The sequence below is a fragment of the Caenorhabditis briggsae genome, assembly GCF_000004555.2.
Source record: "Caenorhabditis briggsae complete genome, chrIII, whole genome shotgun sequence".
Taxonomy (NCBI): Eukaryota; Metazoa; Nematoda; class Chromadorea; order Rhabditida; family Rhabditidae; genus Caenorhabditis; species Caenorhabditis briggsae.
In genome coordinates this window covers 13071936-13085964 of record NC_013490.2, presented here as the reverse complement: position 1 = coordinate 13085964, position 14029 = coordinate 13071936, and the positions used below count along the sequence as shown (strand labels likewise).

General features: G+C 36.4%; 3 protein-coding genes across 3 annotated transcripts in view; 1 reads left to right on the top strand and 2 right to left on the bottom strand.

Annotated features, from left to right (window-relative positions):
* Positions 1 to 3414: 3414 nt before the first annotated feature.
* Positions 3415 to 6138, bottom strand: Cbr-clk-1 (the record flags this gene model as incomplete). The annotated part of the gene is made up of 5 exons (XM_002642749.2): positions 3415 to 3492; positions 3572 to 3684; positions 4111 to 4206; positions 5433 to 5573; positions 5913 to 6138. The coding sequence occupies 5 exons, from the start codon at positions 6136 to 6138 to the stop codon at positions 3415 to 3417; spliced, it is 654 nt and encodes a 217-aa protein (XP_002642795.2).
* Positions 6139 to 7153: 1015 nt separating this feature from the next.
* Positions 7154 to 11691, bottom strand: Cbr-toc-1 (the record flags this gene model as incomplete). The annotated part of the gene is made up of 7 exons (XM_045244585.1): positions 7154 to 7513; positions 8035 to 8116; positions 8550 to 8690; positions 10094 to 10355; positions 11208 to 11328; positions 11374 to 11519; positions 11562 to 11691. 7 exons carry the CDS (start codon positions 11689 to 11691, stop codon positions 7154 to 7156), a joined length of 1242 nt encoding a protein of 413 aa, XP_045097234.1.
* A 1048-nt stretch (positions 11692 to 12739) lies between these two features.
* Positions 12740 to 14029, top strand: part of CBG21192 — a gene marked incomplete at both ends in the record, with an annotated part of 2415 nt that continues 1125 nt past the window's right edge. The window contains 2 exons of the mRNA XM_045244584.1: positions 12740 to 12858; positions 12954 to 13300. Of these exons, the coding sequence (XP_045097233.1) occupies positions 12740 to 12858; positions 12954 to 13300 (466 nt within the window). The remainder of the gene's footprint in view (positions 12859 to 12953; positions 13301 to 14029) is intronic.

Here is a 14029-nt window from a genome sequence, read left to right as displayed (position 1 = left end):
GTGGTAGTCTATCGCGCGCTTTTCGTGGCTGAAAAGGGGGTGATGGAGAGAGAAGGAAAAAAAAACAAATTTCAAAAATTTCGATGTTGCAAATTCGCTCTATTGCCAATTCCTTCATTATCGCTCATTTTCGCTCTATTTTCTCCCAAAAAATCCCAATTTTTTTGCAGAATGAAGACGTCGTCATCCACCAGATGTCGTCCACAGTCTTCAATCAGCTTGGACGAGAAAAGACACCGTAACCGTAGTCTCGGATGTATTTCTAGATATTCAGCAGGGCGGGTACCCGGACTTCTCTGCGTCTCCTTTTTTGCTTTTTTTTGCGATTTTAAAGGATTTTTTGCTGCTTTTTTTTCTTATTTTAATGAAAAATTTTAGTTTTTATCATTAAAATCACAGAAAATTCCAAAAAAAAAAATTTTTTTCGGAAAAACTGAAAAATTCGGAAAAACGTATTTTTCAATGAAAATTGCCTGGAAATCACCTGAATATCATTAGAAAAGTTGTCAAAAAATATGACATCAGAAAATTATTCAAAGTTTCAAATTTGAGGTTTGGCGGGAATTCGAAAAACTAATTTCTAGAAATGTCAGAGTCTAATTTTCAACGTCCTTTATCTCAAAAACTAAAAAAGCTAGAAAAAATTTGTCAACTATCAAAGTGTGTAAAATTTTATGCCAATCATTTTTGTAGTTGATAACTTTTTGATAACTCTTTTAGTTTTTGAGATATGAGCCTTTTAAAAGACGAGGAGACGCAGAGAAGCGAGAGCCCTCTCGCCTCTCTGCGTCTCTTCGGCGATCTTTTTGGGGCGATTTATCGGGATTTTCAGCTAGTATTCATGGTTTTTTAAATAGAAAATTCGTTGTTTTTAACATTGATAATGGGGAAAAAATTGAAAATTCGAAATTCAAAAAAAAATTTTTTTTCGAAAAAATTATTTTTCGATGATTTTCCCAAAAAGGAGAAAAAACTTTGTCGCCCTAACAAACAACTGACCATCCGAAATGCCCATTTCTCTCTCTTTTGCTCTTTTTTCCGCAAAAAAAAAAGAGGGGGACCATCAAGTTTTTCTTTGTTCTCTATTGTCCACTCTTCTCCCCCCCTCCACAAAAAACGTCCGACACTTTTTTGTTCATCGCCGTGTTTACCACTTTTCTGACCCTCTCTAAATGGTCCTCTTTTCAAAACTGGACACTGGAGAAGCTTCCCGAAAAAAAAGTTTTCCGGTTTTTCTAAAAAGGCTTTTTTCAAACCAAAAAGTTGTTGTTTTCCCTGCAAAACGTTTTTTAGTAAGATTTCTGTTTTAAACGAAGGCTTGGGGACCTTAAAACTAGTTTGTTCAGCGGAGCGCGCTTGCGCGCCGCTAAAATTCGAAAATTTGGAAAAAATATTTTTAATATCAATTTTTAGCGAAATTAGTGATATTTTTTCCGGTTTTCTGTTAAAAATGTGTGTTTTTCGCCGAAAAACCAATTTTTGCCAAAAAATGACAAAAATCGATAAAGCTTCGCTGAAGACCTTTGTTCCCATTTAATTGTGCAGAATTCTGAATTTTCGCAACGAAATATACCAGAAAACTAGCTAAAAACTACCTAGAATATCTTTAAAAAGAAGCAAAAAGAGTTTTACCCCAGGTGGAGTCGAACCCACGACCTCTAGATTAGTGGGCAAAACAACTAGCCATTACACTAAAGGTGAGACTGGAGTGAAAGGGTGAAAAGATGAAGCCAATCGCGCGGAAAACGGTGGTGGAGACGGGCGCCGAGGGGGAGCGAGGGAAATTTTGAAAATTCAATATTTCCAAAAATTGCAAACTCGCTTGATTGAGAAAACATTAGAAAACACACATTTAACCGTTTTTCTTGTATCACTGTTTTTAAACAATTTTGATAGGTCTTACAAGGGAAGGTTTTTCAGACGACGGTTGAGAATTTGCCCAAAATTTAAAAAAATTTGCATACTTATAGTTTAAGACATGCTCTATACGATGACGACAAAATTTTTAGCTCGTTCTCACTCCCAGGCCGAAAAACTTTGTCTGAAAGTTTGGGCCGATTTTTCCACGCAGCCGATCTCGGCTTCCTTCTCTACCAATTCCGCTGGAGAAGAAAAGATCGGTTGTGTGGTGTTGTGGTAAGAGGGTGACTCATTAGGATTGACTATGCTGGTTCGAACCCCACTGGGGTGAAACTTTTTTTTTGCTTTTTTTGAAACTAATTTTTGATTCCAAGTTTGCCCCCCTAGGCACTATATGACAATTTTTGATTAATTTCAAAAGTTTTCAAAAAAAAATTCATGAGAGTTTGATGAAAAGTTAGAAAATAGTCTTTTTAACCGGGCATTACATCATCCTATCGTTAAAAACGAAAGCTTCAGCCTCTGAAAACTGATCAATTTTGCTCTTTTTGAGGTGGAGTACTGTCAAATCGATCACATACAAGAATTGAACCTATTTCTATAGGTTTCAGTTAAGTTCAAGCGATATTTCAGAAATTAGGAACTGTCAAAGTTCTAACAACAATCAGATTTTGGAAATTTTTTGAGCCCAAAAAAATGTTCAAAAAATCACTTTTGCCATGTGGGGGACCCCATGGTGATTTTTTCAAAAGTTTTCAAAAAAAAATTTTTTTTTTGAAAATGTTTAAAAATTGTTTCAGAAGGTAGAAAAATGTTCAAAAATTAGTTTTGCACTCGAAAAAAACCCTGTAAACCTAATTTTTAACCTCGAAAAATGCATGTTTTTGGTCAAAATTCAGTACTGAAAGCACATTCAGAGGCCATATTTCGGCTCCTTTTGAGAACGGGCTAAAAATTTTTTTGGATTCGGATTCAGCATGTTCGAAAGTACATTTGTACAAATTTTGGGCAAATTTTCAATCGTTGTCTGAAAAACCTTCCCTTGTTAGCTTTTTTAAACTTTATTTTTTTCAAAATAAAAACTAAACGTTTCCTAAAAATAAGGCTTTAATTGAATTCTGATGTATTTCAAAAGGAAACCCCCACAAAACCATCTAGAATATCTTCAAAAAGAAGCAAAAAGAGTTTTACACCAGGTGGGGTCGAACCCGCGACCTATAGATTGGTGGGCAAAAACACTATCCTTTACGCTAAAGACGTCACTGGAGTAACAGGGTGAAAGGAGGTAGCCAATCGCGCGGAAAACGGTGGCGGCCACGTTCGCCGAGGGGTGAGCGAGGGAATTTTAAATTTCAAAATTTCAAAAAATTGCAAACCTGCTCTATTGAGAAAATCTCGAAATTCCTTGTTTTTTCGAGTTCTAGCCGGAATTTTGAATATTTTTTTTTTTCGTTAAATAACAAAAAAGCTTCAAAATCTTTATTATGTTGAATAACTATATTCTAATACATACAAAGGGCGGGAAATTTGAAAAATTCAAAAAATCGAAAAAAATTAAACTTTCTCAGCAATCGCAATGGCACCCTTGCATCCAGTTTGAATGATCCATTTGAGTGCCGAGTAGGCGGGAGCCTGAAAATTTGAATTTTTCAAAAATTTCAAATTTGGCGCCAAAAAAGCCCAATTTTCAAAAATTCTCAATGGAGCGCACTTTCAAACCGTCGTGCTCGATGCCGGTGTCATGATGATGCAATTCTTCATCTCGAAGACGTGTCAAAATCTTCAGAAGGTCCTTATGGGCTTCTGGATCGTCGGCGAGGAGTTCTGGAAGAATTTTGGGAAACTGTAGTTGGCTAGGATTACTGTAGCCATCTAGGATTACTAAAGATACATTTTTTATAGATTACTGTAGCATCACCAATAGATTACTGTAATCCTATAGGGTTACTGTAGCTCTCTGGGTTACTGTAGCTTTTTTCCCGGGTGACTGTAGCACCACAAAAGGGGTTTGCTTGGGTTACTGTAGTTATCTAGGATCGCCAGGGGTGAATTTTGGATTACTGTAGCATCCCCAAAGGACTACTGTACTCCTATAGGGTTACTGTAGTTTTCTAGGAATACTGTAGGGGTACTGTAGGGGTACTGTAGTCTGCTAGGGGTACTGTAACCATCTATCTTTTGAGTTACAAAACTTCAACTTTGGGTTACTGTAACTTCTTGGATTACTGTAGTTTCACTGGATTACTGTACCTTTCAACTGATCATTGTAATGTTGTCCAATCAGCTCCTCAACTGCAATCGTACACGCCATTGCTCCTTCTTTTCCCAAAAGAGCCGAGCCGACGCCTGGAAATTTGAATTTTGCGGAAAAAATGCAAATGCGCTCTATTGACAATTTGCTCAAAAATGCATTTTTCGACATCCAAAATTAGTTTTTAAGCGTCAAATATAGTTTAGAAGGGCTTTGAAAGCAAAATTGAGCATTTTTAGGCGAAAAAACGCAAGTGCGCTCTATTGATAATCTGCTAAAAAACGGCGAAAATGCGATACTTGGGCTTTGAAATATGCATTTTCGGGTTTAAATAATGTATTAAAGGCAAAAATACGCATTTTTGAGCAAAAAAATGCAAGTGCGCTCTATTGAAAATTCGCTCAAAAATGGAGGAAATGCGATATTTGAACTAGGAAAATATCGTTTTTAGGCGCCAAATTAGATTTGAGAGGGTTTTGAAAGCAAAAATGAGCATTTTAAGACAAAAATTGCAAGTGCGCTCTATTGATAATTCGCTCAAAAACGGAGAAAATGCGATAATTGGACTGAGAAAATGGTTTTAGGCGTCTAATTTGTTTTCGAAGGGCTTTGGAAGCAAAAACGGGTATTTTTTAGCAAAAGTTGCAAATGCGCTCTATTGATAATTTTCTCAAAAACGGTGAAAATGCGATATTTGGACTTGAAAATAGGTATTTTATGCTGAAAAACTATTCAAAATCGAATTTAGCACTAAAATTGCATTCTTGAGGAAAAATTGCAAGTGCGCTCTATTGACAAAATCTCTAATTTTTGTCTAAATGGAGCGCAAATGCATCTTTCGACCCCCAAAATACGGTTTTAGGCGTCAAATCTTGTTTGTGAGGCAAAAATGAGCATTTTTAGAGAAAAATGCAAGTGCGCTCTATTGATAATTTGCCTAAAAATGGAGCGAAATTGAATTCTTAGGATATAAAATGCCGTATGTTCTGTATTTTATGCTCAAAAACGATTCAAAATCGAATTTAGCGCCAAAAATGTATTTTCAAGCAAAAAATTTACAAGTGCGCTCTATTGATAATCTGCTCAAAATTCAGGTTCAATGGAGCGAAAATGCGATATTTGGAATGGAAAATATGGTTTTTGGTTTAAAATCATGTTTAGAGGCAAAACCGGGCATTTTTAAGAAAAAAAAATGCAAGTGCGCTCCATTGATAATTTGTCGATTTTCACCATTTTTTAACGTTCCTAGGTCAAAATTCCTCGATTTTTTTGGTTTTTCGGGTCAAAAATCGATTCAAAAAATCAAAAAATCAATAATCACCAAGAGCATAGGCGGCAACACTGAAAACCGGCGAGAATATGGTATGCGGCACGTTATGCTTCGCCGCCAGACGTTCCATCGTATCCAAATGCTCCTTCTCCTCGTCCCACATTTTTCGGATCACCGAGCCGACCGAACTGCCTGGAAGAGGAAGTTTTCTAGGCCATGGGAATTTTGAATTTTCGCTAAAAAAAATTTCGAAAAGAAATTTTTCTTCCAAAAAAATTCAAAATTTTCAGAATTTTTTTTTCTAAAAATTGGAAAAAAATTGGTGGCCTAGAATTTCAAAAAAACTCGGCCATGGCCTAGAAAACTAAAAAAGTTAGGCCACCAATCTTTTTGGGCTAAAAAACCCGATTTTCAACATTTTTCGGTCGATTTTTCTAGATTTTTAGGTCTTTTTTCGGATTTTTTATCGATTTTCAGCATTTTTGGGTCGATTTGTCTCAATTTTTCAGTGATTTTCAGTATTTTCAGCACCTTGCAGCACTGCCAGCTGTCCTGCATAGATCCTATCAGCTCCCAGTTCTCCAGCATGATCGACTCGAATGATTTTCTCGATCAACGCCTGACGAGCAGCCGATTGCTGATGGGCGTGGCGAACGATGACTCGGAACATTTTTTTTTTGGATCTGGATTTGGCGGGAAATTCAAAAAAATTCGAAAATAAATCGAAAAATCGATTTTTGACCTCAAAAACATTCATGGTTTCAGCCATTTTTAGGTCGTTTTAAGCCAATTTTTTGGGGATTTTTCTTGAAAAAAGTCATGTATAGATTCAAAAAAAATCAAAAAAATAAATTAAAAATCGAGAGAAATCTTTGGGAAATCAATGGAAAAAAGTGAAATCACAGCTAGAAAAAAAGGGAAAAAACAGGCGGAAAAAATCAATAAATTACATACATTTCAATGTACTGTGGGACGGACCGGATATGTACAGAAAACAAGAGAATTAGAGAAAAAAAAAGCAAAAAATCGATTTTTAGGTCATTTTTGGGGCATATTCAGGGGAAAAACATGCAAAAAATCGGAATTTTCAGAACAAAAAATTGAAAAAATCGAATTTTTTGCCATTTTCAGGTGATTTTTTTTGCTGAAAATTGAAGAATTTTTCGAAAAAAATACCAAAATATCGAATTTTTGGCTGAAAAACGGAAATTTTTAATAGCGAAAAATGCGAAAAGGTCGATTTTTAGGTCACTTTGGGGCATCTTTAGGAAAAAAAAAAAGCAAAAAAATCGATTTTTTCAGTCAGAAAATCGCAAATTTTGGCTGAAAACGGTTAATTTACATAAAAATTGAATTTTTGAGTGATTTTCAGACGATTTTCAGTAGAGTTGAGCCGTTTCCAGCCCATTTTGGACTATTTTAAGCCAGTTTTTAGGCTGAAAATACCTATTTTTACCTCTGAAATCCACAAAAAAACGTCTCAAAATTTCAAAAAAAAATCAAATTTTTTGGATAAAAAAAGAGTCATTTTCAGGCTATTTTGGACTTCTTTCAGTTAATTTTGATCACTAAAATACACAAAAATCAACACAAAATTCCAAAAAAAAACCAAAATTTTCGAGACATTTTTAGGCCAATTTTCATGCTTGTAAGATCATTTTCAGCCATTTTCAAACGATTTTTCTCGAATTTTTCACTCTAAAATCCCCCAAAATCACCCCAAAAATTCAAAAAAAAAAACCAGAAAATCACAAAAAAAAAAGATCCTAAATTTAATGATAAACGACACCATCATGAGTGTGTCCATGGCTTCCTTCTCCTCCTCCATGACTGTGCCCATGAGATCCATGATCATGGCTATGCCCATGATCTCCCCCATGACTGTGTCCATGGTCCTGTTGTCCCCCATGAGAGTGCCCATGATCCTCCGCTCCTGCCCCATGACTATGACCATGACCTCCTCCGTTATGAACGTGTCCATTGGAGTACTGTACTTCTCCTGCCGACCATGCCGCATCCTTGACCACTTGTACGGTAAGTACCGTAATTACTGACGACAGCTTCTCTGTGACATGAGCAAGCACATTCTGCTCATCGGCTTCACGACGGACACGCACGTCTACAGTACCCACCTGAAAAGTCACATTTCAGATTTTCAGGTTTTCAGATTTCTCAAATTTTCAATTTTTGAGATTTTTTAATGTTTAAAATTATGTGTTAGAGGCAAAAATGAGCATTTTAAGCAAGCAATGCAAATGCGCTCTATTGATAATTTGCTAAAAATTCAGTCTCAATGGAGCGAAAATGCAATATTTGAACTTGAAAATATGGTTTTTCGGCTTCAAATGAGGATTGCTCAGGCTTTGGAAGCAAAAACAGGCATTTGTAAGCAAAAAATGCAAATGCGCTCTATTGATAATTTGCTCAAAAACGGTGAAAATGCGATATTTGGACATGAAAATCTGGTTTTTAAGCGTCAAATTAGGTTTAATTAAGCTTTGGAAGCAAAAACGGGTATTTTTTAGCAAAAAATGCAAATGCGCTCTATTGATAATTTGTCGATTTTCACCATTTTTCTACTTTTTCAGATCAAAATTACTCGATTTTTTGGCTCAAAAATTAGAAATTTCCACTTCAGCTATAAAACCCTCACCAATTGATTAAAATCCAACTGCCAAAACCTTCCACTCTTCAGCTCGAGTACTCCATCGATATGGGACGCTTCGGATAGGCATCTGGAATTTTTTAAACGCTAAAAATATGCATTTTTAGCTTTACAATAGATTTTGAGACTTAAAAAGTCATAATTTCAGGGATTTTTCAGACAACATGGGCATTTTTGAAGGCCAAAAACCGCAAAAATTCACTATTTTGAGTGGAAATTTAGGGTTTTTCAGCAATTTTGGGTTCAAAAATCGCAATTTTCGACGTTTTGCCAGCTTTTTCAAAGCTTATAAAGCTCAAAAATCCATAATTTTGGGGATTTTTGAGACAAAAATCGGCATTTTTGGAGTCCAAAAAGGGCAAACATCCACTATTTTGAGTGGAAATTTAGGGTTTTTCATCAATTCTTGGGCTAAAAATCGAATTTTTCAGCGTTTTTATTAGTTTTTGAGCCCCAGAATCCAATTTTCAGCTTCGAATACCCAAAAAATCAATAAAACGAACCGATCAATTTGATTAATCAAGTGCGGGGGCGTCGTTTGGAGCAGTATCATTCCAGTATAAGTGGATAGGGGCCACATTGTAGAGAACACGGCAACCGAGAGAATCAGACAGCACACAGGGTCCGCCCACGCGAAATCGTGTCTGAAAATAGGGGATTTTAGGGTTTTGGGACAATTTTCAGCCATTTTTTTGTAGTTTTTAGCTGAAAAATAGTGGGAAAATCGGGATTTCGTGACTGAAAATTGACTTTTTAGCTGAAAAATTGGGATTTCCTGGCTGAAAATGACCTTATTCAGCTGAAAAATAGCGAAAAATAGGGATTTTCAGGCCAAAAATCCTTTTTAGCTCGAAAATCGGAGATATTTTCGGCTGAAAATAAGTTTCTTAGCTGGAAAATTCTAGCAATTTCAGGCTGAAAATGGCATTTTTGGGTGGAAAATTGGGTTTTTAAGCCAAAAATGGACTTTTTCAGCTTGAAAATGATGAAAAACGCAGGTTTTTAGGCTGAAAATGGACTTTTTCAGATTGGAAAAATGAAGAAGTTTTCGACTGAAAATGGCTTGTTAGCTGAAAAATTGGAACGATTTTTTGGCTTAAATTGAGTTTATCAGCAGACAAAAGTTAGTTTTGGCCGTTTTGGACCATTTCGGACCCTTCAGAGCCATTTCTATAGCTTTTTCGGCTGAAAATGGCTTTTTAGCTGGAAAATTGATGAAAAATCGAGGTTTTTAGTCATTTTTAATCTGTTTTCGACTATTTTCATGGCTTTTTCAGCTGAAAAAAAAAGTTATTTTTAGGCTAAAAATGATATGTTTCAGCAGAAAACGCTACTTTTTGGCCTTTTCGGACCATTTAAGACCTCTTTGAGCCATTTTACAGCTTTTTTTAGCTAGGAAATGACGAAAAATGCAGGTTTTTAGGCTGAAAATGAGTTTTTTAGCTGGAAAATCGGGTTTTTTCCGGTTGAAAATGAACTTTTTCAGCTTGGAAATATTAGAAAAATAGAGGTTTTTAAGCTGAAAACAACTGTTTTAGCTTGAAAATTGGAGCAGTTTTTAGGCTAAAAATGATATTTTTCAGCTGGGAAAAGCTATTTTTGGTTTTTTTTAGACCATTTTATAGCTTTTTTCAGTTAGGAAATGATGAAAAATGCAGGTTTTTAGGCTGAAAATGATCTTTGTAGCTGGAAAATTGAAGAAATTTTCGACTGAAAATGAGTTTTTTAGCTGGAAAATTGTGACTTTTAGGCTAAAAATGATCCGTTTTAGCAGAAAAAAAAAAACTATTTTTGGCCGTTTTGGACCATTTTGGACCTTTCAAAGCCATTTTATAGCTTTTTTAGCTAGAAGATAATGGAAAAAGATCTTTTTGAGCCATTTATTTAGTAGGAAAATGATGGACAATCGAGGTTTTTGAGTCATTTTCAGAGTTTTTAAAGGTTCTTCCAGCTAGATATTGATGAAACCAGGGTTTTTGGCTCTCGAAATACCACTTTTTCAACATTTTCGGCCTCAAATTCCCCCATTTTCAAGCTTAAAACTCACTTAAAATGCTCGCAAAGCATCAAAAGTCCACTCGTCGTCGCCGCCAACAGTACCATCGAGTTGATACGTGGCAGTAGGAGCCGAGAGAGTCCAGGAATCACAAAACAGACGGCATGGGACAAATCGGCGGCGTGCTCCTGAAGACTTGAAGCCGTCGCCGAGGTGAGAACATGTTGGAAGGGCTGATTTTTGAGAGCGTAGGCGGAGAGCAGGAGGGCAACGGAGGTGGCGGCGGAGCCAACGAAATAAGGCCATCCTCCACCTGGAAATTCGGATTTTTAGCTTGGAAATCGATAATTTTAGGTTCTAAAAGTGGGAAAATTCAATTTTCGGAACAAAAATAACGATTTAAAGCACCAAAATCAGCTTAAAATGAGATTTTAGAGCTGAAAACCAACTATTTTTAGATTTTGAAAGCTAAAAATCGGTAATTTTTGCTCGAAAATAGCTATTACTAGTTCAAAAATATGCCGAAAACTCAATTATTAGCACACAAATCATCTCGAAATGAGATTTTAGAGCTAAAAACCAACTATTTTTCGATTTTTTCAGCTAGAAATTGGTAATTTTCATTACTTTTATGCGATTTTTGAGACTATTTGGAGCTTAAAAAGTAAATTTTGACACAAAAATCACAATTTTTAACGAAAAAAAAAATTTAAAACGAAAATCAGCTCAAAATGAGCTTTTAAAAGCAAAAATGGGCTATTTTCCGATTTTTCAGCTGAAAATCGGCTATTTTGGCTCGAAATCGAACTTTTTGGTGATTTTTCAGCTATTTTATAACTCAAAATAGCGAAGTTTAGCTCGAGAGCTGCTATTTTCAACGATTTTAGGTTCAGAAATCGCCTCAAAATAGGGTTTTTTCAGCTAAAAATCGTTAATTTGAGGTGCAGACTTGATCATTTTCGCTGAATTTTTGCTAATTTTAAGTTCAAAATGTCCAAAAATTATCTTAAAATAAGAATTTTTAGCTAAAATTCAGCTATTTTCAGGTTCAAAATTGATGGTTTCAGAATAAAAATGAGCGATTTTTCTATTTTCCGAGCTCAAATTTCATATTCTAGACTGAATTTTCACTATTTTTAGCGTTTTTTTTTAACTAAAAACCCACCAATTTCCTCCACCTCATGCTCATGAGCGGCCGATGCGTCATGCGATCCATGATGGTCCGGCGATAGCAAGTGCTCGAACGACTCTTTCGACAAAAAGATGGAAAACAGCTGGGCTAGCGTCTGAAAACCCCCCAAAATTCAAATTTCCCAGTCTTTTTTACCTACAGTAGTACTGAAAACGGCCAAAACCGGGACCCTCGCGAGCCCATAGCTGAATTTATGCGTTGGCTTATCAGTGATCGACATGGAGTAAAGCGAGGCGAACTGAGAGCAAAATGCAAAGATTGTAATCCACATTGCACTCATTATAACTGAAAAATCCCAAAATGTCGGTTATTTTAGGGTTAAAATACCTATAGAATGGCTTGTGGAGACGCAAAACGCCAAAATCCCCACACAGATGAGGCATACCAGCGTTGAGAGCAGCCCTCGCTTGCCTTGTGGATGGTTTAACGACCTGGACACCCATGCGAGACTGAACATCTGGAAATTTATATATTTTTGGAGTTTTTAAAAAATTTAAAAAATTTTCAAAAAATTCCAGAGCTCTATTTTCCAATTCTGAGGGGTTCTAGGCAATTTTAACATGAAAATTACGGGTTTTAACATCATTTTCGTCGATTTTAACATTGAAATTCCGATTTTTTGAGCTTTTTTGAGCTAAAAATCGCCGGAAAATGCACCCGGAACGCGTGGCTCGTTTAAAGGCGCACGCACTTTCCGGGATGGGTCTCGCCACGAAAACGGAGAACGCTCTCGAATTTGAAATCTTTGTCTGCATTTTTAATCGTGTTTTCCGCGTTTCCATGGTGATTTTAGGGGTGAAAATCGTCGAAAAACCCCAATTTTGCATCAAAAATCCGTTTTTAGCATGTTTAGAATGTATATTTCATCGATTTGCGATTGAAAATCCGATTTTTCGATTAGGAAATTGATGACACAAATTTTCTGTTGAAAAAGAGAAAAAATTCTGCAAAAACTAGCTGGAAATCGTTTTAAGAAACCAATAAAAATGAAAAAAGTAGGATTTTAGCTGGAAAAATAATGAAATTTTGGAAAAAAAAAAAGAATTTCCTATATTTTTTTCGCGGAAAAAAATATTTTCTGAGTCATTTTGCCTCCTTAAAACACATAGAAATGCTTGCTGAACACCTAAAAAGCACTGTTTTCTCGAAAATTTCAGAAAAAAATGCGATTTTTTAACCTTTTGTGCATTCTTTGTTCAAACCTCGGCACCTGAACAAATACATAGTTTTTCAACATTCCAAGCTGTAAAAGTTGAAAAAATTGATTTTCACCCGATTTTCACCATTTTTTGCTATCAAAAACTGTATTTTCCCCTATTTTTAGAAGACTTCGCTTCTAAAATCAGATAATCCCTTATTTATCATCTCCTGTACTTCATATGGACTCTCTTTCCACTATATAACGTAAAAATTTTGCTATTCCCGCCAAATATCGCTTAATCCCTTCCGATACACATAATCCTCATGCATTTCCTCCTAAAATTTGCTATTTTATTTCAGAAAACATGTCGAAGCAGCCACAAGTTCTCTGGGCCCAACGCGAATCCCTCCTCTTCATCACCATCGAGGTCGATGATGCCAAGATTGAGAAGCTCGAGGGAGAGGGAAATAAACTGTTTTTCCAGTGAGTTTTGGAGCATTTTTAGAGCTAAAAACTATAATTTCTAGGAAAACATTGCTTAATTTGGTATAAATTAGCTAAAAACTTGAATTTTTCAGAGGAAGCAGCAAGACTGACAAGTACGAGACCACACTCGAGTTCTTCGACGAGATCGATGGAGCCTCCGTGAAGCACACTGGATCCTCCACCCGTGTCGTCGAGATCACCATTCAAAAGAAGACTCCAAAATGGTGGCCACGTCTTCTTGCCACCAAGGGAAAGGTTCACTGGTTGAAGGTTGATTTTGGAAAGTGGAAGGACGAGGATGAGGATGAGGAGGTCGACGAGGCTGCTGCTGGAGTTGGAGGTGGACTTGGAAACGGATTCGACCTGAATCAGTACATGTCCTCGTTGGGAGGAGCCGGCGGTGGTGCTGACTTCAACGGGCTCGATGATGAGGATGATGGTAAGGGAAATTTTGCATACTTGTAAAATTTCGGGCCCGGCCCGGAAGGCCCGATAGCAAAAATTTTGTCATTTCGAACCGAAGCTAGAGCTGTTATACACAGCGAAATATATAGAGAAGTGCTGGGATCGACTGATTTGAACCAAAGATCCAAACATCTTGCAACTATCTTTTCACTTATATTGCTCGATTTTGAGATTTTCAGCTCAAAACTAGTCATTTTCAACTGGAAATCTCATTTTTCTGAAAATTTCCAAAATTTCCGATCAATATTAGTTCCGACTATTTCAAAGCAATATCTCCATACTTGTAAAATTCCGGGCCGGCCCGCCAGAGCCCGAGCCCGGAATCCAGGCCGGGCCGGGCCTGAGGAAAATTTCAAGGCCCGGGCCCCGCAGCAAAAATTTCTTTGTTCAAACCTCGGCACCTGAACAAATACATAGTTTTTCAACATTCCAAGCTGTAAAAGTTGGAAAAATTGATTTTCACCCGATTTTCACCATTTTTTGCTATCAAAAACTGTATTTTCCCCTATTTTTAGAAGACTTCGCTTCTAAAATCAGATAATCCCTTATTTATCATCTCCTGTACTTCATATGGACTCTCTTTCCACTATATAACGTAAAAATTTTGCTATTCCCGCCAAATATCGCTTAATCCCTTCCGATACACATAATCCTCATGCATTTCCTCCTAAAATTTGCTATTTTATTTCAGAAAACATGTCGA